This window comes from Polistes fuscatus, unplaced genomic scaffold, assembly GCF_010416935.1.
Source record: "Polistes fuscatus isolate 324 unplaced genomic scaffold, CU_Pfus_HIC Scaffold3, whole genome shotgun sequence".
Taxonomy (NCBI): Eukaryota; Metazoa; Arthropoda; class Insecta; order Hymenoptera; family Vespidae; genus Polistes; species Polistes fuscatus.
Genome location: NW_025113107.1, coordinates 3,152,580 through 3,178,100, shown reverse-complemented (window position 1 = coordinate 3,178,100; position 25,521 = coordinate 3,152,580). Strand labels below are relative to the sequence as shown.

The 25,521-nt window shown below is 34.3% G+C and overlaps 2 protein-coding genes across 10 annotated transcripts in view; one reads left to right on the top strand and one right to left on the bottom strand.

Annotated features, from left to right (window-relative positions):
• LOC122520287 (calmodulin-binding transcription activator 2) overlaps positions 1–6,514 on the top strand; it is a 56,161-nt gene extending 49,647 nt beyond the window's left edge. For 7 of the 9 annotated variants that reach the window (XM_043640388.1, XM_043640390.1, XM_043640389.1 and 4 more), the window contains 6 exons: positions 1–200; positions 463–570; positions 1,527–1,687; positions 1,906–2,378; positions 2,975–3,130; positions 4,554–6,514. In XM_043640388.1, the coding sequence (XP_043496323.1) occupies positions 1–200; positions 463–570; positions 1,527–1,687; positions 1,906–2,378; positions 2,975–3,130; positions 4,554–4,692 (1,237 nt within the window). In that variant the 3' untranslated portion in view covers positions 4,693–6,514. Of the gene's footprint in view, positions 201–462; positions 571–1,526; positions 1,688–1,905; positions 2,379–2,974; positions 3,131–3,294; positions 3,320–4,553 lie in introns of all 9 variants that reach the window. The other 2 variants (XM_043640393.1, XM_043640394.1) reach the window with 2 other exon arrangements.
• Positions 6,515–12,496: 5,982 nt separating this feature from the next.
• The window catches only part of LOC122519241 (RING finger protein nhl-1), a 55,388-nt gene continuing 42,363 nt past the window's right edge, over positions 12,497–25,521 (bottom strand). Inside the window, exons 11-19 of the mRNA XM_043638585.1 lie at positions 25,008–25,157; positions 23,486–24,569; positions 20,145–20,269; positions 17,751–17,861; positions 17,166–17,534; positions 16,677–16,838; positions 15,920–16,064; positions 14,087–14,368; positions 12,497–13,635 (exon numbers count right to left, since the gene is read on the bottom strand). Coding sequence (XP_043494520.1) covers positions 13,204–13,635; positions 14,087–14,368; positions 15,920–16,064; positions 16,677–16,838; positions 17,166–17,534; positions 17,751–17,861; positions 20,145–20,269; positions 23,486–24,569; positions 25,008–25,157 — 2,860 coding nt within the window. The 3' untranslated portion in view covers positions 12,497–13,203. The remainder of the gene's footprint in view (positions 13,636–14,086; positions 14,369–15,919; positions 16,065–16,676; positions 16,839–17,165; positions 17,535–17,750; positions 17,862–20,144; positions 20,270–23,485; positions 24,570–25,007; positions 25,158–25,521) is intronic.

The following is a 25,521-nucleotide window of genomic DNA, read 5'->3' as shown; positions in this document are numbered from 1 at the left end:
ATGGAATGCGATGGCGTTGCGCGTGAGGGATCGTCAAAACAGAAGCGCAACCGAGCTAGCCGCAGAGAACGGACACACGGCAATCGCCGAAGAACTGAATCGGCTCGAAGCCAGAAGGCAAGACGAGAGGCTTTTCTTGCGACCAGCCAGCCCTAGCCCTAGGAGGCCTTCTCAAGACAGCGGTCTCGATCTGGCGTTGTGTTAGTCTTGTTTGCTATTATACTGCCCTTTCTCCGTGCACACGCGCATACACATTTAATATCCACACGTAAATCAAATCAAATCAAATCACTCCTTCTATTTACCTTCCTTTGAAAAAAATTCCCTCCCCACCATCCTTCCATACCAGCCCCGTCCGAACAGTAAATCAATCCTAGAGAGTATAAAAGGCCGTAAGTTGTGCGAGTGTAATATCATTAGAGGCAAACGAGTAGTATTAAGGGGTTTATCGCAAAAACACAGGTGGTTCCCCGCTCCTGGACAACATGGAATTGTTGCAAGAGGATGAGTCGTCGTTAGGCCTCGGCGATCAGGGAATGGAGAGCGCTCCGACCCCTCAAGAGACCGTAGGTCCGTACCCTCCTCGTTTCCCCTTCTGTTTGTCTGTCTGTCTGTCTGCCTGTATCTATCTATCTGTAATTATCCGTAAATCTGTTTTTCTAACACACGCCGATAGATCTTACTACCATCCGACAATGACAGTATTGCGTGGCCTTTGAATCCGTAGATATATCCTAGCTAATACAGTGAACCCCTTACTTTTTAAACACGATCTCTTTCTCTGTCTCTGTATTACATACTAAACGACGACCAGGCGGTCGAGGCTCACTTATCCTCAAACTCCTCTGAAACTCTTGCAGCTTGAGCAGTATTGGTGTTGCTTGGCCTTCGTAAATGCTGGTGTTGGATATGATTGCTGTATAAAAGTCTAACTTTCTTAGCCGCCTACTAACACCTTCTCGGCCCCTGCCGATGATTTTTTCTCTAAGACGACTACAGCGACGACGACGACGACGACGACAATGATCTCATTCGTACGGGACGAGCGTCGGGTCGTACCTCGTGTGAATAGGGTATCGCCTATACGAAACTTTTATTTAAACCGTACAATTATTAATATTAATAATCATAATACTCATAATAGTAATAATAGAAATAATAATACTAATAAGGACAAAGAGAATCTATCGAACGAAAAGATGAGGAAAAGGTGGCTAATAGAGAAGTTTCGTAAAGTCATCGGAAAGTCGTCGCTCTAACGAGAGTGATATCTGTCTATGAAGGAACTGAGGGAATTGTCAACACCGGTGTCCTCTTTCTTCAAGATGTCGGTCTGTATTATCGCAGCCGTTTAACCGGTGTAATACGAATAACGGCGAGTCTTGGTGTTAAACGTTTTATTGACATGAGATGTGGCTCATCGTACGTTAACGGCTTTTAAAACTTCGGTGTTGTGATCGGTGTGGTTTCGGCGGTTCGGGATAAGACTTTACAATCTTCGCTAGGGTGGTGATTCCTTTTTATAGGGGAAGAAGACGCGAGGGTGCTGACGTTGGCCGAACAAATAATAGCCGCGCTACCGGAAAGGATCAAGAGAGCGGAAGGTGATTCTCCGTCTTCTTCCTCGTCCCCTCCGCCGCCGCCACCACCGTTGTCGCCGTTAGAAGATGCTTTGATGGAGCAAATGGTGAATTTCACTGCTTTTTATTCATATATTTTAGATATACTTACAAAACTTACATATTATACATGCACATACCTGTACACACAAATACTCGTACTCTACGTAGATATTTGTTGAAATGAGACGCGTGAATGTAATCGATGTTAAGTTGGTTTAACGTTGGATCACGTAACTTACGTAATCACGTAAAACGCACTTGGCGACTGGGACTTTGTTTCTAGCCTCTCGATTCCGGCGAATTGTTCGACTCGTACCGTGAATGCAGCGGAGGCGCGGCCTCCGTCTCAGATGCCGACGCCGAGGCGAGTCCATCGAGTCCTTCCAGCAGTTGCCTGACACCGGACTCGCCCTCGCCACCACCGACAACGGCAGACTTTTGCGAATTTTTGCAATTGCAGCTACAACTAGACGGTGGTAACAATCAGAATGCTGCCGGTCAATACTATCCAAGCTGTAACGAACGGAAATTTCCTTCTGGAAATGATGGAAATGGGAATACCGATGGGAACGAAGCTGACTTGAGTAGATTGACTTTGTCCGATCGAGAACAGAGGGAACTTTATCATGCCGCGAGAATGATCCAGAAGGCCTATCGGAGTTACAAGGGTCGTCAGAGGCAAGAAGAAGCCGAAAGACACGCAGCCGTTCTCATACAACAGTATTATCGTCGGCACAAGGAGTGCGCTTATTACAGGTAACCAACTATTCACGATTATTTTTTTCCTCATCTTTTTTCTTTCAACGAATCATCTCTCCATTGTCTTTTTGTCTTTTTCTTTGTCTTCTCTTCGCCCATCTCGTTCCTTCGAATCTCGCGAGATCAGCCGACTAATTTTAACGAGCGATGAGTAATTATCGAGAGATACGGACATGCACGTTCGCCGCACATTAATTTAACGTGATTCAGGTCAACCAGCCCGATAACGCTCGAGTTCGAGGTACGTGCCGCACGGGGCAAACTTTTAATTGGCGTCGTAAATAATTCAACAACTTTTCCTCCAGTCTCTCTCTCTCTCTTTCTTTCTTTTCCTCCCTCTTTCGTCAGCCTTTTCAACCCTCGCTTGACTCCCTACATTTACAACGAACTGCGACGGTGCGAATACAAGATTAACTTACCCTTTTTTGAAGATAATACAAATCTTATTCGATCGTAAGCCAAGTTTTTCTCTCTACCTGTTTTTTTTTCTTTCATTCTTTCATCCATTTCTACTTCCCTTCAAGACTTCATTGTTCTTGCAAATTTGTCAGAGAAAATGTTTGAACTACTTTGATTGTCTTTCACGTTTAAAGGCAAGCTACAAAGGCAGCCCTGGTAATTCAAAGCAATTATCGGAATTATCGGTCTCGTCCAGGATCAACTTGTTCGAGGCAACAGGCAGTACATCAGCAAGCGGCTCATCAAGCCGCCCGAAAGATCCAACAATTTATGCGCCAGTCTAAAATCAAGTTAGTAAACCAGACCTAGATTTCTATCCCCGTGCATTTCCTGTTGCAACGATGTAGCACGCACATTAGTTACGTAGAGTTCTTGTTAGCACACAAAAAGGCTTACCGTACGAAAGACAAATTAAGTTCTAAAGTCTCCCTCTTCTCTGTGTGTACTAATGCAGCTTGTCGTGGGACGATTCACGACCGGTAAGTAAAAAAACAACAAGTAGGGCAATCGTTCCGGCGAACACTGCTCAATAAAAAAAAGAAAAAGAAAAAAACTAAAAGAAAAATAAAAGAAATTAAAAAAAAGAAAAAATACACGTCGAACGATACCTGCTGAATATCGCTTCAACCACGACGATCAGTATTCCTTGTTACACGACACGAACTTCTAACCGATGTCCGTCGCAGTTACTGCAGTCTTTCATTGTCAGTGTTACATATACATATATACATATAGAAAGTAAAGAAGCATTAATGTTCTTCGTATTAGCGGTGTTTTACTCAAGTAATTTTTCTCTTTCTCTATATATATGTATATGATGTGTCGTGTTGATTTCGAAGCTTCCATCGTAGACGAAAGAAGTTTTTCGATCTTCGCGCTGAAAATAAGTAAAATATTTTGTTATTCTTCCTATTTTTCTGTTAACTTTTTCGACGAATAATTCTATTCAATTGTTAACCTGTTAATGGGATAAGATTATCATATATCAATTAATTTTTTAGTTAGTTTTTTTTTTAGGATTACGTATAAATTTTGATGCTTCTTTTTTTTTGGTTTATTATTTATTTGTTGAATTATTTGATTGAGCGATTTTTTATTTTCTTTTTTTAAGTTTAAATTTCATGTATAATATGAATTAGGTATTTTATGTTTTTGCTGATGTAATTCAATTAACAGGTTAGACTAGTGGTTTTAATTTTTCGAGACACGCACCTCAATTTATTTCCAAAACAAAATATATTATGTTAGTTAACCTTTTAGGGTCGAAGTTTTCATTTCAATATCAAGAAAGTTATTATTTTTTAATTTTATTTATGGTAAATAAACAAGAGATTTGTTTCCAATGAAGAAATTTGTATTTGCTTTTTTAATTGTTTTACAAATAAAATTAGATTTCCTATATGATTTAAATTGAATATCCAAGTATCTAGAGATAGAGGCTCACACAGAGGTTAACAAAAATGTACTATAGCAAAATATTACTAAGAAAAAATAATGATCTTGTTTGTTTATAAAACGACACTAGTTTGAAAATAATAAATCAGCGTGATGGATCGAAGGACTGCTAGATCTGCGCCTGTTAACGTTGTCGTTGACGAGTTTCGTGGGATTGCTTGATCGTTCGGTGTTGTGTATCACTAATCCCGATAAAAAGCGGAGTGTTATTGTGATTTAGATTGGTTATATGTAGATAAATGTTTCCTTACAAATTAGACTGCAGAACGCCAGGGCCGCCGCAAACGGGAACGTGAGGCAGCCAGTGGGCATTTCACGGGTGGTTGCTGTCCCCCAAAGCTCGCACTCATCTAGCCCAGGGACCAGCCTACTAGCCGGCAAGTCAGAGGTCATTTAAACGATCGTCAATCCAACGGCACGAGGAACGCCAATGGCGATACAATCGGAAAGTAATTCTCCAAGAGGAAAATCCTTTCAATTTGATCGATCGGTTCATTTATTCATTCATTCATTCGTTTATTTATTTATTCATTCATTGATAAATCATTTTATGCTTGATCCTTTCGTTACGGCAGTCGACTCCGTGCAGAAAAGTGTGCACATTGCACATCGGTAGTCTTCTAAAGTGGACCAGGCGTTCGCATTTGCGTTTTTCAACGTTACCGTGAGCTTTCTCTTGTATGTACATTTTTTTAAGTTTTACATAACAAATGTCTCGTCTTATTATATGAGAAACATAAAAATAAGTACATTATATGCATACGACAGAATTTGTATCGGTATTCAGGCACGAAGAAAAAAAAATTATCCAACATGTGTGTGTATACGTATACTAGATTATAATAATTCAATGGATACGGTAGATAAAGTTGATATATGATTATAAGCACTGTGAACTCAACACACAAATCATCGAAATGGTATCGCAATATTTTTTGTTTTTATTTGCTAAATACATGCGTGTGGATTGCTTATTGCCTGCCTTTACAAAAATATAAAATGAAGAAATCCATATTCTTGGCTAACTTTCAATTGCAATTAATCAGGGAATTACTGGAAAAGCAATGTATCATCGAAGTAAAAAGAAAAAGTCGCCTGGATGCCAACTATAGTGGGCGCTCGTAACGAAAGGATTAAAGATAATATTTTTTCTTTCTTTATAGACTACGAGAGAACAAAAAAGAGCTTTTTGCCTTATACAGTGTGAATCAAATTTCTATTTTGAATGTTTATTTTCTACTTCTTACACTTTACATTTTATATTTGTTTGCGACAACAATATAATGCCTCCAGACAGCATAGTTTTCATTATATTTTTGACTCATCTTATATGTGATTTGATTTCAATTTTTAGGCATAAACTTGTCTTCCTTAATGTTATATCTATTGATATTAAATTTAGTTTATTTTTGTTCTTACTTTTTTTTATTTCAATTAATCAATTTTTCATATGTTTTCTTTTTTTTGATAGTATAATGTGTCAACTTTGTCGACGAAAAAAACGAGAATCCTGCCTTAAGTATGTTACTCTCATTTTCATTAAGTTTCAGAAACGAATAACCGAAATTGAAAAAGGTGGAAACGATCGTGTTGATTGCAACACGATTTCGACGAGAAAAAAGAGAAAGAGAGAGAGAGAAATAAATAAATAATTGACGTCCTTGGGATAATAAGGCAGGGCTGTTAACGTAATTTGGGAAGAAAAAAAAAGACAGAGATAGATTGAAAATATATTTTGAAAAAACAAAAATCAGTGAATCTTACGATTTACTCGAATTCTTTCATTTTTATATTTTACATATAATAATTATGATAAACATAAATACATGCGCGCATGCGCGCGCAGACACAAACACACTTAAACACTCACTTTAATGAAAATCAAATGATGTATACATAAATAGACATACACGAGTACACAAACATATTTTAACATTAAAATATATATATATAGTGCGATAATCGAATCCTATTCACAGTCGTCGCACCCGTATGCTCTGTTCTCGTGCTCGTAGTTCAAATTCGAAATCCGTAACGCGAGGTTAGCGTAGATGAACGAAGAACAAAAATAAAATGAAGGATTTTTTCTTATTGAAAAGAAAAGAGAGAGAGAGAGAGAGAGAGATAGAGATAGAAAGAAGAAGAGAGAATGTTAACTTTTTGGAGGTGTCGTTTAAGAAACACGTGCGTTTTTTTTGTCGAGTCGATTAAGTAGGAAAGAAATGAATAAAGATAGAAGATGAAGAAGATAAACTGATGATGAAGATGAGAATGAAGATTATGAAGAAGAAGAAGAAGAAAAAGAAGGTAAGAAGAATGATTGGAAGGAGGGAGAGGCAGCAGCTCTCTTTAAAAAAAATGGAAAAAGGAAACCGAAGAAGTAAAAAAGTAACAAACAAACAAACAAACAAAAACAAGGAAATAAAAAACCGGGGTTTTTTCGAAGAACGGGGTGGGGGGACTCATCCACGGGCTGTGCTTAAAGTCACAGTATAATCAATTTTCGTAGCGTTAAAACGTTTAGGATTAAGCTAGTATATATTGTTACAAAACTACCTACCGTTTCTCCTTCCAGCGTAGGGGATTTTTTAAAAGATTCTTTAGCGTATAGAGAGTGAGAGGTAAAGTTAAAAACAAAAAATTAAATAACAGGCTAAGAATAGGAAAAAGAAAGAAATAGAAGTAATAAAAAATTTGAACGAAAAAGAAAGAGAAATAAAGATAGAGCGGGGGTGTGAGTGAGGGAGAGAGAGAGAGAGAGAAGAGTGAAGAGGATGATTAAAAGAGTAAGCATGGTTTAAATGACGTTGTTGTAATGAGTATGAGTCGTGACTCGCGCGTAAAAAGCTCAATTTTAAGATGACAAAAGTCTATTGTGATAAATTTATGGTGATCCAAGAAAGTATTTCCACAAAATAACCATACAAACAATTGAGATAGAAAGAGAAAGAGATAGCTGGTGGTTAGATAATGGAAAATAGGAAAGACAAGATTGAAGTAGTAAAAGGCAATAGGTTAAAATAACAGACAGACAGACAAATCTGTGTGGGCGTGTTCTTTTTCTTTTTATTCAAAAAATATACAAGAATTAGTTCAAGTAAAGGTACATTTATATATATACACATACACACACATACATATATACATGTTCAGTGATCGAATCGCGATCGTAATATAAATACATTCATACACACACATACATACACACATATACGTGACACTGATATGGTCGTTAAATTAAAAAGACACGGTCGGTATTGACTTGCGGATAGGTGAAGAAGTTTAGAATTATGTGGTAAATTTAATAATAGAAGGGGAGGAAGAGGAGGGGAGGAGAAGAGAGAAGAGGAGAGAGAAAAAATAAATAATGGAAATATTGTACACAAGAGTCAATTCCAACGAGCATTCTTATGCCACTAAGCTTAAAGAAAATTATTAGTTATTAAAGACAAAAAAGTTGGAAGAAGGAAAGAAGGGAAAAGAAAAGAAGAAGAAAAAGATTCCATAAAGAAAAAAAGAGAGAGAGAGAGACAGAGTGAAAGGAAAGAAGTTTAACGAATTAAAAAAAGATGACAAAAAATAAAAATCATAAAAAAAAATATTAAAAAAAAGAGTACTACTACAGCTACTAATAATACTACTACTACTATAATAATAATAATATAATAATAATAGGAATAATAATAATAATATAATAATAGGAATAAATAATAATAATAATAATAATAATAATATAATAATAATAATAATAATAATAATAATAATAAAATAATAATAATAATAATAATAATAATAATAATAATAATAGGAAATAATAATATAATAATAATATAATAATATAATAATAATAATAATAATAATAATACGAATAATAATAATAATAATAATAATAATAATAATAATATAATAATAATAATAAAAATAATAATAATAATAATAAAAATAATAATAATACTAATAAAAATAATAATAATAATAATAATAATGGATATGAAAAAACATTCTCACACTCTTTTAATCATTGTTAAATTAATGAATCATGATCCTATCTTAAATAAAAGAAGATAAAGACGAGAGTAAATAATAATTAATTATATATACATACACAAAACTATTATTATATTCATATTTTTGCTTATTGCATATTAAGAACCTATTTAAACACGAGGGCTAGCGACTATTTAAATTGTATATGAGATGAGGAAAGGAAGGAAGGTAGGAATGAGAAAATGAAGGAAAGAAGTAAAGAAGAGAAGTTTTGTGGGAGACGCGCGCGAGAGGAGAGTAGTCGACGGAGGAAACAAAAAACGGGACTTTCCTCCTGAACGATACATCATTATATTTTTTTTTTTTTTCCCAACTTTTTCGTCTTCTTTTTTTTTTTTTTAAATTCTTTTTTCAAAATGATCGTCGTCGAAACAGAAAAAAACAAAACATAAAAACTTGTACTCTACTCCCAATTGTACTTGGCAATCAAGTTTCGAATTTTTTCGCCTTGCAATCGATCTCTCGAAGAAATTAGGACGACAAAAATAAAGAAAAATAATTAGAGAGATCAATTTCGAAGGGTTCAAATTTCTTCGATAGTTCGGAAGTTTCGGCATAATGACTGCGAATGTTAAAGCGGCGTCGAAAGACAGCGTCGTTTTTTTATTGAGAGACTTAAATAAAATAAAATACAATAAAATAAAATAAAATAAAATAAAATAAAATAAAACAAAAATAAATAAATAAAAGAAAAAAAAGGAAGATAAGAGAAGTACGCGGTATTTTTCAGTCGTAAATAAAAAGTAATTAAAGTAACGAAATTAAGCTAGTCGACGCCACGGACAAAAAAAATATTTTCAGGAATTTCCCCCTCCCCCGTCCGATTAATTATCTGCTCTCTAGTATATATATATATTGTATTCAAACATATACATACATACGTCAAATATTTGTGATCCGCTATTGTACGTACATTGTATACAACAAACAAATTGTTTTCAAATCCGAACGCGCGGTTTTTAAATTCTCGCGACTTGTCGCGTGGGGAGAGTGAGGAATAACAAATTTTTAAGAAAGAGAAAGAGAGAGTGAAAGTGAGAAAGATAGAAAGAGAGCGCGAAAGAGCGAGAGAAAGAGAGAGAGAGAGAGAAAAAAATAAATAAATAATTTAACATTAATTAAATTAAAAAGACATCGCTAGGATAGGCGCTTCGAGGATACATAAAAACTTTTTAAAAAGATACTTTAAATGACATACAAATACAATTACAAATTATTCTCCAGATAACAAAAAAAAAAGAAAAATTATTATGTCAGAGAAGGAAAAATATCATAAAACAAACAAACACAGTTATATCCAAGAGTATAAAGAAATATGGGAAATAAAAAAGGTCATTTTTAAAATCTACGTAAGAAAGCCAAGAGTCAAAGACGAATAGTTGATAGGAGCCGCATGGCCTAACTGCTGCCACTTTAATTAATTAATTACAAACTAATTACTTATAACTTTATTACTACTCGATAAAACTCGATAAAACAGATGATGTATATGTATGTTTACGCGTATGCACGTGTATAAGCGTTCGGATTGTTCTCTATACACATGCATGCGTAAATATACATAAAAATATATATATATATATATATATATAAATAAATATAAACAAAGAAAAAAAAGGAGTACGTCATGCCACTTTTCAAACTAACTTTTTAGAACGCAGATGACGAATCAGTAGGTATAGCAGAAACTAATTAAATTAAAAGATTACAAAAAAATAATTAAATAATAATTAATTACTTAAATTATTAATTAAATAACATAACATAACATAACAGTAAATAAAAAAAAGAAATTTCTCTTCAAATGAATTGGGAATGATTGATTCGCGGCTATAGAATTCGAATATTTCCAATTGTCCAGTCCAAGAAAAAAGAATAAAGCAAAAAAATATAATTAATTATAAATAATAATAAAGTAATAAACTAAAAAAAAAATAACAAGATGATAAAAATTAAAAAGAAAGATAGAAACATACGATACGTACATTTACAGGGCGCCGCGTGAATTTTGCAACTCGCAAACGCGGAGAGAAAGAGAGAAAAAAGTATGAGAGTGAGAAAGAATGAAAAAGAGTGAGAGAGAAGGATTACAAACACTTTTCTTCGTTGTTCCTTCGATAAAATTAGAAGTAATTGAATTTATAAATAAATAAATGATTCTTTCGATATCTCCGCAGAGAGTATTTAAACACGACGGGGCCCTTACGTACATTTTTTTCTTCAAGCTTCGTTTTTTCTCTTATTCACGAAACGTACAAGTGAACAAATAAACACACACACACACACGCGCGTGCGTCAATCATAACGACAAAAAAATTTACAAAAAATGAATTTTACGATTTACTTTACAATACAAAATAATTGTAACAAATGAAGCAAATCGTGAAGTGAATTTTTTTTGAATCTTTTCGTCGTGATTACCGGCAAGTATACTGAAAACAAAAAACATATGGAGAAATGGGAGACACATGAAAAAGAAAAAGGACAAATTCGTTAAGCGTTTCAATTCGCGGAGATCGAAGACGCGAGACAATCTCTGTGAAATGTACGTATCACAATGTCGAAAGGGTCGAAACGATCGGATCGGTGCCTAGCTCATTTTCTATACACTGTTCCTTGATTAAGACATGGTCACTTCGTACCTGCTTGCTGCCTGCCTGGTTCGTGTTACATAAATAATACATACATACATATTTCTAGTCGTACAGAGGTATATCACATTGTGTACTCTACTCGACATTAAAATAACGTCCAAGCATGTTGCGTACTTTCGTTGTGATAATTCGACGGTCGAACGAGCGAGCAAGGGTGTGAACAAGAAAAAAAGGGTCAATCGAAAAGAGTTGTGTGTATGTGAGAGAGAGAGAGAGAGAGTTAGAAAATAAAACAAAAAGGTGATGGAATTCACCCTCGCTTGTAAATTGTTCTCCGTTCACACATTACACACACACACACACACACACACGAATACACAGGAAACGTAAATGTATTTATGATCGATCACACGTACTTGCTCACTCACGCTAATAGATTTCAACATACAAAACAAGTATTTACTTCTAACACTTACATACAGACATGCATTGTATAATTTGTTGCATATCCCGTCGATCGTCGCGAAGTTTCGTGATATTCCCGGAATGTTGATGGTTTCGACAGCTGTTTCGACATGTCTCTCTAGTCGGTGTTTCAAAATTTCCTGATGGTTCCCATCGAACGTCGTTCGCTCCGTAATTGAATTCACGTCGAGAGGAACATTTCAAAGTGGGTAAGAGTGAGTGAAAGAGAGAGAGAAAGAGAGAGAGAGAGAGAGAGAGAGAGAGAAAGGAAACATTTGATCTGAAGTACGTATGTGTGACACATGAGCAATACATGCATACACATATAAATGATATTACGTACATCACGCGTATTTAATTATTTAACATATATTTCTCGACAAAAATAAAAAATATAAAAACTAGGTAGCAATAGACGTTCGATAATAATCGTCCGGAAGGATAATTTTGAAACGGGGACAGCGCAATTACACGTACACGTTTACTTTTAGTGGAATAATTAACAAAAATAAAAATGATAAAGAAAAAAAAAACCAAATAAATAATAAAAATAAATAAAAAATAACGAATAATGGTAAAGAAGCCTCCATCTCTTGTAATATTTTTATTATCGCAAACGTAATATTACATTATTAAATTATATTAAATAAAGGATTACGCTACTGTTTATTATTTATCGACTAACGTTCAACTAATACTTGTAAATAAATAACGAAAATATTTTATCTATATATTTCCGATCCGGGGGTGTCAGGCGGGGGTGGTGAAATTACCTCTTGTCCACTCTAGATCGATGATCATGTGATCATCGTTCGCCTGCCCCTCTATTGTTACACCATTTCAACATTGCATTTAATAAATTATATATTTATTGACTCACTTACCTTTTGACTTAGCCCTTTCGCTCATTTTTCTTTTTCCTATTAATATGTGCCAATTTATTACGTATAAATATTTTCATTTCGTATGAATAAAAGTGTTGATCGTAAAAAGGTAGGTGTTCAATATAATTGATATCGATTTAATATAGTAATTTGATATTTTTTAAATAATGCTAATCGTATAATGAAATGAACGAAAATATTTTTATACACATTTCCTTCTGTAACGATTTATTTCTTCAAGCATATACAAACGATACAAACTCTTCGTTTCGTAATACAAATTCAAGAATCCCTTCGAACATAATGAGTTTGTTCTTAGAATTAGAGACGAAGATGAATAAAGGATAGAGAATAGAAGAAAGAAGAAGAGTAAGAGATTGTGATAAGAGCGAATGAAAATGAAATCAAAGTGATTAGAGTTAAATAAAAAGAAAATATTAATGAGCAATTGATTACAATATGACTTCTTGTTTTGTCAATTCTCAAAGTAAATTATTTTAGGAATTGTTATAAATAATTTCACGTATTTAATCCATAGATTGTTTCTTTAAGAAAAAACAAAAGACTCGGTTAGACTTAAAATTAATTGTGGAAAATTACAACGAAGCTTCTAACGTTTTCGTTAATTGTAATAATTAAGAGATTGATTCTACGCTTTGATAAATAATGATTAATTATTCTTCCCTCCTACATACACAATACACATACATTCGAATATTCGTAATTATCGAAAATGCAAATGTTAATATTTTCGATAATACGTTCGTGTATAGTTCTCTAACACGTTGAGAAATCCTCGTTGGTGTTAGAGGTTAGTTTTACGAATCTAACACAGTTACACGAATTCACGAAAGATTTCATTTTTTACAAATCGACGTGTCAACTGAACAATGGATGAAGTTTTTCATAATTTAAACATCAAAATACTTGTACACGATGATTCTCACGATCGCAAATGACGACATTACCGTTGGATGTAACAGCAACACCTTCGAGACCTTTGAATTCTCCATCTCCGCTTCCCCAGCCACCAAAAGATTTCAAAAAATTACCTTCCGGACTAAAGATTTGTATTCGATTGTTTCCGGAATCAGCAACGACGATGTAACCTTGTTCATCAACCGCTACTCCTCTTGGAAACTTAAACTGACCTTCGTCCGAACCCTCGGATCCAAATGAACTCAATACACGACCGTTCACGTCGAATATTTGAATCCTATGATTGTTCCCATCGCTTACGATCACACGATTGGTGTTGCTAACCGCTATGTAATGTGGATGTTCTAGCTGACCACGTCCACTACCACATGATCCGAATTTTCCCACAAATGTCCCGTCCGATTGAAATACCTACGACGATTCGATTCCGTGATATACACGAAAATGACACAATTTCTTATCCTATGCTACTTTTATTTTGTTAATTTAATTAATATACATATTATATAATATTAAAAACGTATGAAACATCGCTGACCAACTATTATAGAAATTTCGGACAATTCATAATATGAAAATATAAATAAATAATATTGATCCTTTCGTTACGGTATGCTTTGGTGTATCGTTGTATTATACGACTCTTATATGGGTCGCTAATAACAAAAATGTTAATAATAATTAGCCAATAATATATAAAAATTGTATAAGAAATACTGAAAATTATTTTCTTTTAGGTAGGATACAAAATAATTGAATTGAATCACTGTGATTCCGAACGAAATGGCCAAACGATTATTTTTTTGATATCTGGAATATTAGTGATTAGGGTGGTATTAAATAAATGATTTCATCGACCCACCTGTACCCGGTGATTCTCTTTATCGCAGACATAAATAAATCCAAGAGCATCCGTGGTAATACCCCAGGGATAATTGAATCGTCCGTCTGCGGTACCTTGAGAACCAAAAGCCCTTAGAAAACGTCCAGAAGGATCAAGCACCTGAATCCTATGATTATAACGGTCAGCGATGATATATTGGCCGATTCTGTTAACGGCCACACCTGCGAGGCAGTCGAATTCACCTTCCCCGCTTCCATATGTTCCAAATTCCTTCAGGAAGTTACCGTTACTGTTAAATACCTGCAATTTTTAAATCAATTTAAACTCCTTTCTTCTTTAGCAAAATTAGAAAAGAAAAAAATTAAAAAAAAAAAGAAGAAATTAAGGACAAAACTTCAACGGTGATTTTTTAATTATAATATTTTTATGGAGACTCGTATCGAAGTTTTTTTTTTTATTATTTCGAAAGGAAAATTATCCAACAATTTTTGCAAAATAATATAAAAACGAATAGTGAAGCTAATCTTGTTTTTTTTTTTACTTATTTTCTTTTTTTACGCTAAATAACGCTAACACGAGTGTAATTAAATTAAACGCGCGTGGGAAGTTTAGACTGGAAATGTTGCATGCATACAAAAAAATCTGAATTCAGTCGCTCGCATTCGAATAAACAAAACGTAAAGAGAGAGAAAGAGAATGCTTTCTACAAATGCATAACGTTTGACGAAATAAAAGTTAAATGCGCTTTGTTAGAGTTCTGGTGACATAATAAAAGCTGCAGGAAACGCGATCGACTGGATTCACACTCGTGTGTTGAAACACGGGGGTATCGAGAACTTTTGTTAAATATTTTATCATCACGATCATCATAGTCATGGTCAGACATTATTAATGAAACTACGAGTCATACGTGTCATGTGCGTACGATCATATTCATTTGATTTATTTTACTTGTATTTTTAAGATGATTTTTTAAAATTATTATTTGATTAAGTTTCGAACAATTTGTAGGTAAAAACTTGATTAGTCATTTTTGTTTTAGAATAAACTATTGTAATGGTAGGATAATCGTCGTATTCTAAACTCTTTTTTTTGTTGAAATACTAATAAAGTACTTAGTAGTCTAGCGATTGGCCTTGGGACATTCGAATGACGACTGCAGAGAGTGTCAAAAGTACTACAATAGCAGAGACACGGGGACGTGTTGCTGCAGCGGTACTTGCCCGGCTGAAAAGAATTTTTAATAAAGAAGGTATAGACAATGTTCAGAAGTCTATACGTTATCTGTATATTATTTATATATTCTCTCTTATTTTTTTTTCTTTTTTCATATTCTTTTCATCAAAGGGTGGGAGAACAAGAAAAACAATGCTTCATATAAATGTCTATAAATCACAAATTTCAAGCAGTATAGAGACCAGTGAGTGTGTTGTGTTTCTGCGAATTGCGTATAAACTAAAAGATAAATTTATCGTTCCAGACAAATTTTCATAGTCGGACTCTCTATCATTTATATCGTTTTATCGTTACTATAATCTTTTTTTAAAGAGAGTGTGCGTGTGTGTTTTTTTTTCTTTAAAGCATTCGACGAAATTTAATGTCTAGTCGAAAACAATCGACGACTCGACGATAAATTCCTTCCGACTTCGTCGAAAATTTGAAAATCGTTTACTTTTCTTTTTTTTACATTTTTTGTTTCTTTTTTTAATTGGGTAGGGAGTTGTTCGGAGAAAACAAAGATAGATAGAGAGAAAGAGGCATCTGAAGCCTCTACACGCAGATAATCGGTGTACTTTGATAAGGGCCTTCGTAGGTCGTTGGACGACATCGTTGCTGAAAGATATTATTTACTTGAACACGATGATTGGAGCTGTCAGCGACGACGATGGTGTTGTCCGGGCCAATCGCAAGGCCTCTTGGCCACGTAAAGCATCCGGCTTCGCTCCCCCGCATCCCAAACTTAAACAGCTGACGCCGCTTCAGCAGGTAATTACTCCTACAATCGAATGAAAACATATTTTAATCCAATAAAATAAAAATTATAATAAACCTTTGAAATATGATTATCCGACTTTTAATTCCAATTTCATATATTATATTTTTCTGGTTTTTTTCCGTTGAAAAAGAATTGAAGAAGAAAGCAGATTTTTTATTTTGTAAATGTTTGGCTTAACATTTATAAAAGAAATTTGGTAATTTTCAACACAGAGGATGTATCCACTTATACATATTGTATTATTTCAGTATATCATACTCTTATACCATATTCAAATTTGTTTTGGAGAATAATTGAGCAAATTTAATTGGACAGAGTAGGTACTTTTAGCTAACTGTGTTAATTAGGAGTTAATTATAATTAGCGTGTACAAAATAAGAATAGGTTATTTACATTAGATAGATTAGGGGAGAGGTAAGTAGAATATAGATGAGTTTGATCAATAATAGCATTAAATGTTGCTTATGTAGGCTTCGTAGGTAGCGTTAAGAATTGTTCTTCGAAGATGGTGGAAAGTTAAAACTGTTTTTTTTTTCATCGGATTCTTTTTAATCGGATACGTTTTATCACGTTTGAGGAATTATTATATTTTTAAGTAAAAATGATATTCACCTAGTGGAGGAACCTGCTGCCGCGGGTATAACGGGAGCTGCTGTAGGGGACGTGGGGGAGCCTGACGGGTTTTTTTGATCGTCATCAGAAGATTCGAAGGACGTTTGACCGGTGTGCCTAAGAGGTAAACCCAGCGATAACCTCCTAGAGGTTGCGCTGGCGCTAGAAAAAAAAAATAAAGTAAAATAAACATAAAATGAGGCGTGAGAACCAGCGTGGACCAACTCACCAGCTGTGATTTAAAAAAAACGCTTTAGAAAATTGTACAAATTTTTGTTAATTTTCTTTAGATCAGTTCTGAAAGTGGATCCCTATTTTTCTGCCTTTGAAGGTTGAATAAAAGGAAAATTTAAAAAATGTATTAGTTTTATTACCAAATACTGGATATTTTGGAAAAGAAATGAGAAAATGTGAGATAGTCCAATTTGGTTTTAAACGTCTCAAATGGTTTCGCAAACACACGTAGAAATTGAAAATAAATCAAGTTACCTGGATGAGGGAATCGAGGTTGTTGTGGAAGACGGCTCCTTGTCTTTGGCACTACGATTACCGTATTTATTTTTAAGATATCTTGCCCAAGAGCTGAGAGCGGCGCCATCCTTTTCGGTACCGGATCGGTCCCGTTCTGGGCTCGGTTCCCTCGACTTCAAAGCGTGAGTACTACGGCTACGTGCTAGTTCAGAACCGGCGCCGTATTTTGCCGCGAGATAGGCGTTCGGTGATTGGGTGGTTGGGGACGGTGGTTCCTCGTCTAGATCTACCTCGTCGCCCCCGAAATTGTGGGAACTTCTCGAACGTGCCAATCGTTGCCGTCTCTCCTTCAGTGCTGCGTAACGTGACCGGGGTAGAAGGGTTGATGGTTCGGTTGTCGTTGTTGTTGTCTCTGTTTCTCCTATCGCCGAAGCAACGTTCTCTCTCTCTCTTTCCCGTTCTCTCTCCCGTTCTTTCTCCCGTTCCTTCTCTCGTTCCTTCTCTCGTTCCCGTTCCCGTTCTCGTTCCCGTTCCCGTTCCCGCTCCCGTTCTCTTTCTCTCTCCTTCTCCCGTTCTCGCTCTCTTTCTCGTTCTCTTTCTCGCTCTCGTTCTCTTTCCCGCTCTCTCTCCTGTTCCCTCTCTCTCTCCCTCTCCCGTTCCCTCTCTCGTTCCCTCGCCACCATTGCCGCCTGACTTCTGCTCTTGTTCAAGAACCTGAAACATTACCGCCACATCCAACGTTTTCCTCAATTCATTTAACTACTTTCATATTTTACTTTTCTTTCTTCTTTTCTCTTTTATTTTTCATTTTAGTCATTTGTTTTGCGTGTATTCGTATATGTTTTTAAATTAGGGTAGTCGTTATTGAAAATTTCTAACTCCTTAGTTCGATTTTAAATAAATTGATACATTTGTTAATTTATTTCAAACCGAATTAGGGTAGTTTATTCATCAGATCCAAAATGAAAACCCTAATAATTTGATGTATGTATGTATGTATGCATGTATGTGTATATTATGATCAATATTTTGTGAGATTAGTCAAATGTTATTCTCGTTTCAGAATTATTCGTTATTGTAATGGTTTAGGTATACACGCGAGCATACACGAACGGTCGCTATTATCGATCGATCATGCCACTTTCGATCGCGTTATTTTCCATATTTTTTTCTCACGAGACACGTTTTTTTTTTTATTTTTTTAAATTGATTTTAATCTTTATTAAATATAATCCTTTACGAGACGAGAGTGAGAGAGAGAGAGAGAGAGAGAGAAATTATTGTAGGCGCGATGTTACGTGTGTTAGCGTAGTTATTGTATCGATTGTAGAGTATTAAACGCGAATGATTTTATCCGAATTATGTGCACGCGTTTTTGGGTATTAGAATAGTTAAGTACGTTTTTGATGCAGCATTTAACCCGGCAAAGCTTTCGAGAGATAAGAATATTTTTTAACCATTTCGAGTTAAAAATGAATTTTGTCGTTCGGGATCCATCGATCCACCTTTGTTTTATTCGAATCAATGATTACCTAATTAAATTACTATTATTCGAGAACGAACGGGTTTATTTCTTTTCATTGTCATTGTTTCGGAATTTTGTATTTTTTAAGTCATTTGTATTTTATTGCTAAAAAATGGATCGATGGTATCTTTTATTTATTTTTTTTTTCTAACGAATAGTTAAATTCGATTTCCATGTAAACATATTTCCCATGATATTATTTTCTTTCCGCAGATATTGGTTTTTGAAAGTTAGTCATGGAAAGCAAAGTGTTTGATATTCGTCGATCGATATTCATCCACTCACCCTTCTCCTCTACCTCCTCCTCCTCTCTACCCCTTTAACATCGGTCATGAAAAAGTTAGATGGTTGCATCGTAAAAGAATTATTGACAAATAGCGAAGAAGAGTAGATTTATGTGTTTAAGACATGTGATTTTTCATGTTTTCATTATTTTTTGTTGTTTTAGAATCGACGTTCGATCTATTGTTTGATTTATAATCGAACGATTTCTTTTTTAGTAATACTCGATTTAAAAGAAATTCAAAACATCTTATTTATCGTAGATTTAATTATTTTATGTGAATAAATTCTATAAGTTATGTTTTGTAATAAATTTGATAAAAATGATTATTTGGGAAAAAGAAATTCGTTGGCGGGACTTTTGAAATATGTCCTTTAAAGTTTGATTGTTGTATTGATTGAAATTAATTCGATTAATTGGAATACTTGTTGAGATTATTATTCGCATTATTCGTTTGACAAGCTCGTTTTTTCTTTTTAATTATTACCACATAAAGCTATTTGTTAGAATTTGAAGAGAAACATAAATAAATGAAGAAAAGAAAGACATCTATTTTGTGTTTAGTGATCCGATCGATAATTATACTATCCATAATATTCAATCAATTTAATATAATATTAAACAAAAAATATGTTGGATATGTCTATATTTTGGTACTTCATGAATCAATAGAAAATAGAAAAGCGTATTTACTGTATTAATGTAAACAAAATATTAAGTAGACATTAATATTTTTTATATTATTTGATATGCCATTATAATTTACTGGCTGTTATCGACAAGTATTGATTTAGTATCGGTCTGATCACTAATTATGCGTAAAAGAGTAATTCCCAAAATGTATTCTATAGAACCCTGAGATTTTAATTAAAATAACAAACTAATAAATTTGGGGATTTTTTCTAAATTATTGGGACTGCAAAATTTGATATTATTCATATTAAGAACAATATAAATTATTTTTTTAAGTTTTATTTCATTGGAACAAGTTGTCATTTAATTTGGTGCTTTTTAAGATGTTGGAAGTTCCACGACGTACAAACACTTTGGGAATCCCTGACATAGAGTGAAGAAAAAAAATGCATAAATAAAAATCGTAGATCGTTAGTTTTTTGAAAGCGATTACTACTCACTATAACTGTGCAGCCTACAACATGTAAAGCATTTTGGGAATGATAACGCATTATACCTGACATGAGATCGGCTGATAATTCTTCCACGAGTTGAATTTCTCTCAACGTAGTCCAGTGCCGTATTAAGCGTTTTCAGCATTCCGGAATCAATAAACATGAGTATTAAATAAATTAACCGTTTTTATTTCTTTTTTTTTTTTTAAACAAATGATTCAACGTTATAAATGAAAATTTTTTTACTCTCCACACGATAAGCTCGTTTGTTATAAGAAATATATCGGCATTTAGGCATATTCAAAGTTAAACTATAATTAATTCTCTTTTTTTTTTGTTTGTAGCGTTACCTTTTCCATTCTTTCAAAAGTTTGTTCTTAATCCGGCACTGAGTGTCATGTTTTTTTTTAAATCATAATGTTACTCATGGTGTTACTTCGATTTCGATAGAGTGAGTTTTTCACTGACCAACATATCATTGTTGATTATTTATTATTGTTCACTCTAACGTTCAATTTGTCAGTGTAATAAATATCTACATTTTTTTTTAATTAAAATAAAAATATATTTTCTCTTATTCCCCGCTGAAAATGATAAGATGAAAAATTTCAATCGACGTTTGCGCCGATTATTTAAATGCTACTGTCACAGGATAATCAAACTAATAAACATAATAATAATAATAATAACAATATAAAATAATAATTAACAAATAATATAAAATATATGTACAATTGAAAACCGGGAATGATACATACAATGATAAATAAAAAGATAAACATTGAATAAATTATTGTACAAAAAAGAAAATAAAGAGAATAACAAAAGAGAAGAAGAAGAAGAAAAAAATAAGAAAAAGAAATTCTCTTGCAAGCGGGTACACAAATGATTTTTTGGTTACTATACGTATACGTACAATAAATACACTGTGAGGACAGTTTTGACAGGGAAATAAATAATACGAGTTATCACAAAGAAAATGCAGTTTATTTACCACACCAACAAACTGACTCTCAAGACGTATTTCGCTAAAAAGGAAGAGAAGAGTGTACAAAAACTTAAAAATTAAATTTTGCGATAAGTTCATCGGCAAATGATGGGTTACGTGTGTCTATGTCCATGTGTGTATGCATATATGCACGTGTGTTGAAAAAATAACACACGACCCGAAGTGCCAATTAAGGCCATACATATGTCCAAAATTTTCCAAAAATTGATTTTTTTTTTAACAGATTGTTGTTCTCTACAGTTTTAAGTTTATTTCTGTGAAAGTCGATTGCAAAAATTCCTCATAGATCCAAGGTTATGGTAGAAAATGTGACTGCCCGACGAAAGTTTGGCGCGCGTAGATAGTTGTCCATTGTTTGAGAGACTTAAAATTTTATACGCGTTTTTCACGAAACTACTTTTTCCACCACGGTCGGCATGATAACTCACACAGTTTTTAATATTTTTTAATGTGATTTTTTTATAATATTCGAAATCATTTTCTCTATAGTTGTCGAGCCGGATTTTGGATACTTTGATTTAAAAATTTTATAAAAATAATTAAAGTGTAAAATTTATGATGTAAAATGCATACTTTTTTTTAAACTGCCATAAATTGCTAAATTTTTCGAAATTCAAAATTTCGGCTCGGCAACTATAACTATAACCTTAGTTTAGAAGAATTTTTTAAAATTCTGTGGATTCATCAAAATTTACTGGAGATATAATCCAGACCGTGGAGCAACTTTTTTTTCTGAGTGTTGAGGATCACGTGATTTTTTATATAGTAATTTTTGTAAAAAAATAAAGTAAAATAAAATTTTTAATAAAGCTTAAATACCAATAAACAATGTGCACTATTTATTTTTATTAATTTCTATTGTTATTCCTACTAAAAAAATTTTTTTCTTTTAGCACATTTTTGGCGTATCTAGACGTATGTAAGGCCTTAAATTATATATCGCGAATTTTTTTCCTTTTAGCTTTTATATTTTCTTTTTTTTTTGGGAACGACTTTGAAAGCTTCGGCTTTTATTATTGCGTGGATTTTTCGTAAGCTGCTTAAATAGGAGGACGGTTTCTCACTACACTCGTTTCTTTGTATTTTTTTTTTTATTTTTTTGTGTTTGCGTGTACGTGTGTACGTGTACGTGTTCGTGTATTTGTTTGTCACAGAAATGTAATATAAAAAACGACAAAAAATCTTATACGAAAGCTAAATATAATCTAAGAAGAAAAAGAAAATAAAAAGACGCGAGAAGCGTGTCGCGAATAAATTTTTAATAAACAAACAAATAATGGAGAATCGCGCTCTTATCACAATATTTCAAATGCACGTTTTATATTTACGTTTAGAAGCATAATGCAAACGATCAAAGTCTATTGATTATTAGCGTTTCGTTGTATTCATCCGAACGAGGATGAAACGAGACTCAAAAAAATAATCGTCGATAGATTAAGAACATATTTTGATATTATAATTATAATTCTAAGCGAGTAAAACGAATGTATTTTTTTGTATTTTAATTATTTTTTTGTTTAATCTATTGAAGGATATGCGTTGTGCGTCGTGCAAGATGAGAGCAAGACTATTGCGAGATAAAAATGAGGGTTAATTTCGAAATGATTATTTGATTGTTGTTTACCAATTTTAATATGAATTAATTATATTTTTAGTTTTCTACGAATTTTTTAATTTGGTTTTTTATTTTTTCCTGTTTAGTAAAACATGGTAAAATGATGGACTCGTGTCATGTACACGTTAAAATGATAAATTAGTGTTAATGACAAATCAGGAAAAAGTCTGTCATCGATTAAACGAAGCCGAGAACGCGACGTGTATTCGATATTTAACGATAACAACATTTTACCATATTTTTCCAAAAAGCCATAAGTGAATACCAGTTATTTGTATGGTAAGAAATGAGACAACACGACGAAAAACATGATAAATAAGGAAGGAGAGTAGATGAAAAAGGAACTGGGAATGAAGGAAAAGAAATATGAAAAACGCGTGCGGTTTACGCTAGTAAATAGAGCCATTTTTTTGTTTTTTAATCCAAAAAGTTATAGCCAACAACATAGGCAACTAAACGACGCTAGTAAACTTTCCAATTGAAAACTTTTCTAAAATACAACAGCGGCAAGAGCAGTTACAACAAGGTACTTTTTGTAAACATACTTTTGGTGGTTTTCATTCGAGCTTAAATATTTAACTCGTAAACCGCTACGAGCATTGAAATAAGGCGGTGAAACTAGGGGGTGCAAAAGATGGCTGTTGGAGTTAAGGGTGGAATAGGGGTTGAAAAATGATAAAAGAAAATTGAAGGATGCAGTAGAGTGAGAGCAACGGTTAAAGGAAAAGGTTCATTAGAACACTGTAACACAGTACGGACACACAGAAGACGGTGGTTACCATCTGCATCGGTATACTGATATCAACATCGGTCGCATCTTCGTGTTCGTTGGATCTTTCGGTTTGTTTAGATCGGTTAGCGTTCGCGATTAACGCGCCGTTCTCGACGTTAGCTCTCGTTACGAGGTCGGTGGTCGTTTGGGAACTATTCGTGCTCGATCTTCCTCTCTTTAACTCCGTTTTATCCAAGGAAGATGGTTCTTCTGTTTTCGACAAGTTCTGGATAGTTGATTCGTTGTCTTCGTCGTTCACAATCATCCAACCGTTTTCCTCGATGCTCCAATCGTCCTTTTTGGGTTCTTCCGATTTGTTAGTGTCTTCTTGGCTTTCGATATTCTCCTCGTTTTTTATAATATCTTCAGTATTTTTTCGAGAGCCTGTCGGGGAATTAGTTCTTTCGGATTCGCTTTCGGACTCGTCCGAAATCAGCCAACCATTTTTACCGATACTGCTCTGCCTATACACTCTGTTTCTCGACGAATTTTCAGGACTCTTGGATGCGTTCAAATTTTCATTTTCTTCTATCGTAATTGCAGGCTTGGCGATACTTTTGTCGTCCTCCTGTTCGATCATTAAATTGGTGTCTTGATTTTTGGAGGATTTTATCGATCCGTCCAATTGGAGATCTTGATCGGTAACGAGCCAACCATTATCATCGAAAAGTTCATCCTCGATACTTTTATCGGATACGAGGGAAGAACTACGTGCATTTCTGTCACTATCCGATCCTTTATGAATGCTGATCACTGTCCTTTCATCCTCGTCCTCGACCGAGTCCGAAGTTGATTCGTCCCCGGTTATGGATGCTTCTTCTTCGTCCTTTGAATTTTCTTCCGCCTTTTCAAGCCCATCTTCTTCCTCCTTTCCCTCCACCCCCTCTATTCCCTCCTCCTCCTCCTCCTCCTCCTCTTCGTCCTCTTCATCTTCTTGGTCCTTATCAGTCTTATACTCTCTCGTGTTCTCGTCTTCGAGTTTTTCCGTAACGGTCCTCGAGCCGTTCACCTTACGACAATCCTTGACAACGTCCTCGCGTTGGTGCTCGCCGGCCTCGTGATTGCTATCCTCGAGACGACGGTCAGTGATACTATTCACGGATCGGGATGAGGAATGAGATGAGGTATTTGTGTTATTCGTCAATGTCCTTGTCGTCGTCAGATTCGTATTCGTATCGGTCATTGTTTTAACGTCCTTATCATTATTACAGTCTTCCGGTCTAACGAGCTCGCTCGATTCAACGTCCTCGTTAGGCTTACTCGCGTTCATCTTTCTATCATCGTTTCTATCATCGCTTAATCTTTCAATAATGTGCTGGACGTTATTCCCGCACGTAAACGTCTTTAAATGATCGTTCTCGTCGTGATCATCAATTGAGATAGTTTTATATCGTTCACGTTGAAGACGATTATTTTGTTCTTGTTCTTGTTTTTGTTGTTCGATCAAATTTGTTCCCGACTTATCGTCATCGTCATCGTCCTCGGCACTATCGTCATCGTCGTTTAATTTTGACGTCTTTTCTACGAACCTGCTGGAGGAGTAGCCACCAGTAGACCCTATCGGTACACCACCCACACCACTTCCGGTCATCGTCGTGCCGCTCGTCGAAGTTGTCATCGTCAGTGGGCTCGTAGGACTCGTCACGATATGCCCGGGACTTCCTCTCGGTGTCGAATACCTAACAATTAGATTGATCGAGTTCTTTTCTCATTTTTTTTTGCTTTGCTTCCGTGTATTTTTTTTTCTCTCTCTCTCTCTCTCTCTCCCTCCCTCTCTCTCTCTCTCTCTCTTTATCTTTCTATCTCTTCTAGTAATATGGTTCTTTTCTTTCTCGACTTTTGTTTATCATTTTATTTTCAAAATTATTTTATTTTATTTATTTATTTTACGACCTCGATCCTTCGTTATTTTATTTCTCTTTTTCTCTTCTCGTTTCCTTCGTTCTTTTGGTTAATTTTATTTCGAAGTTTTTCTTTTAATCGCGATTTATTTTATTCGTTATTTTTTTCTTTCTCATACTGGTGTGTTTAGGATTATAAATA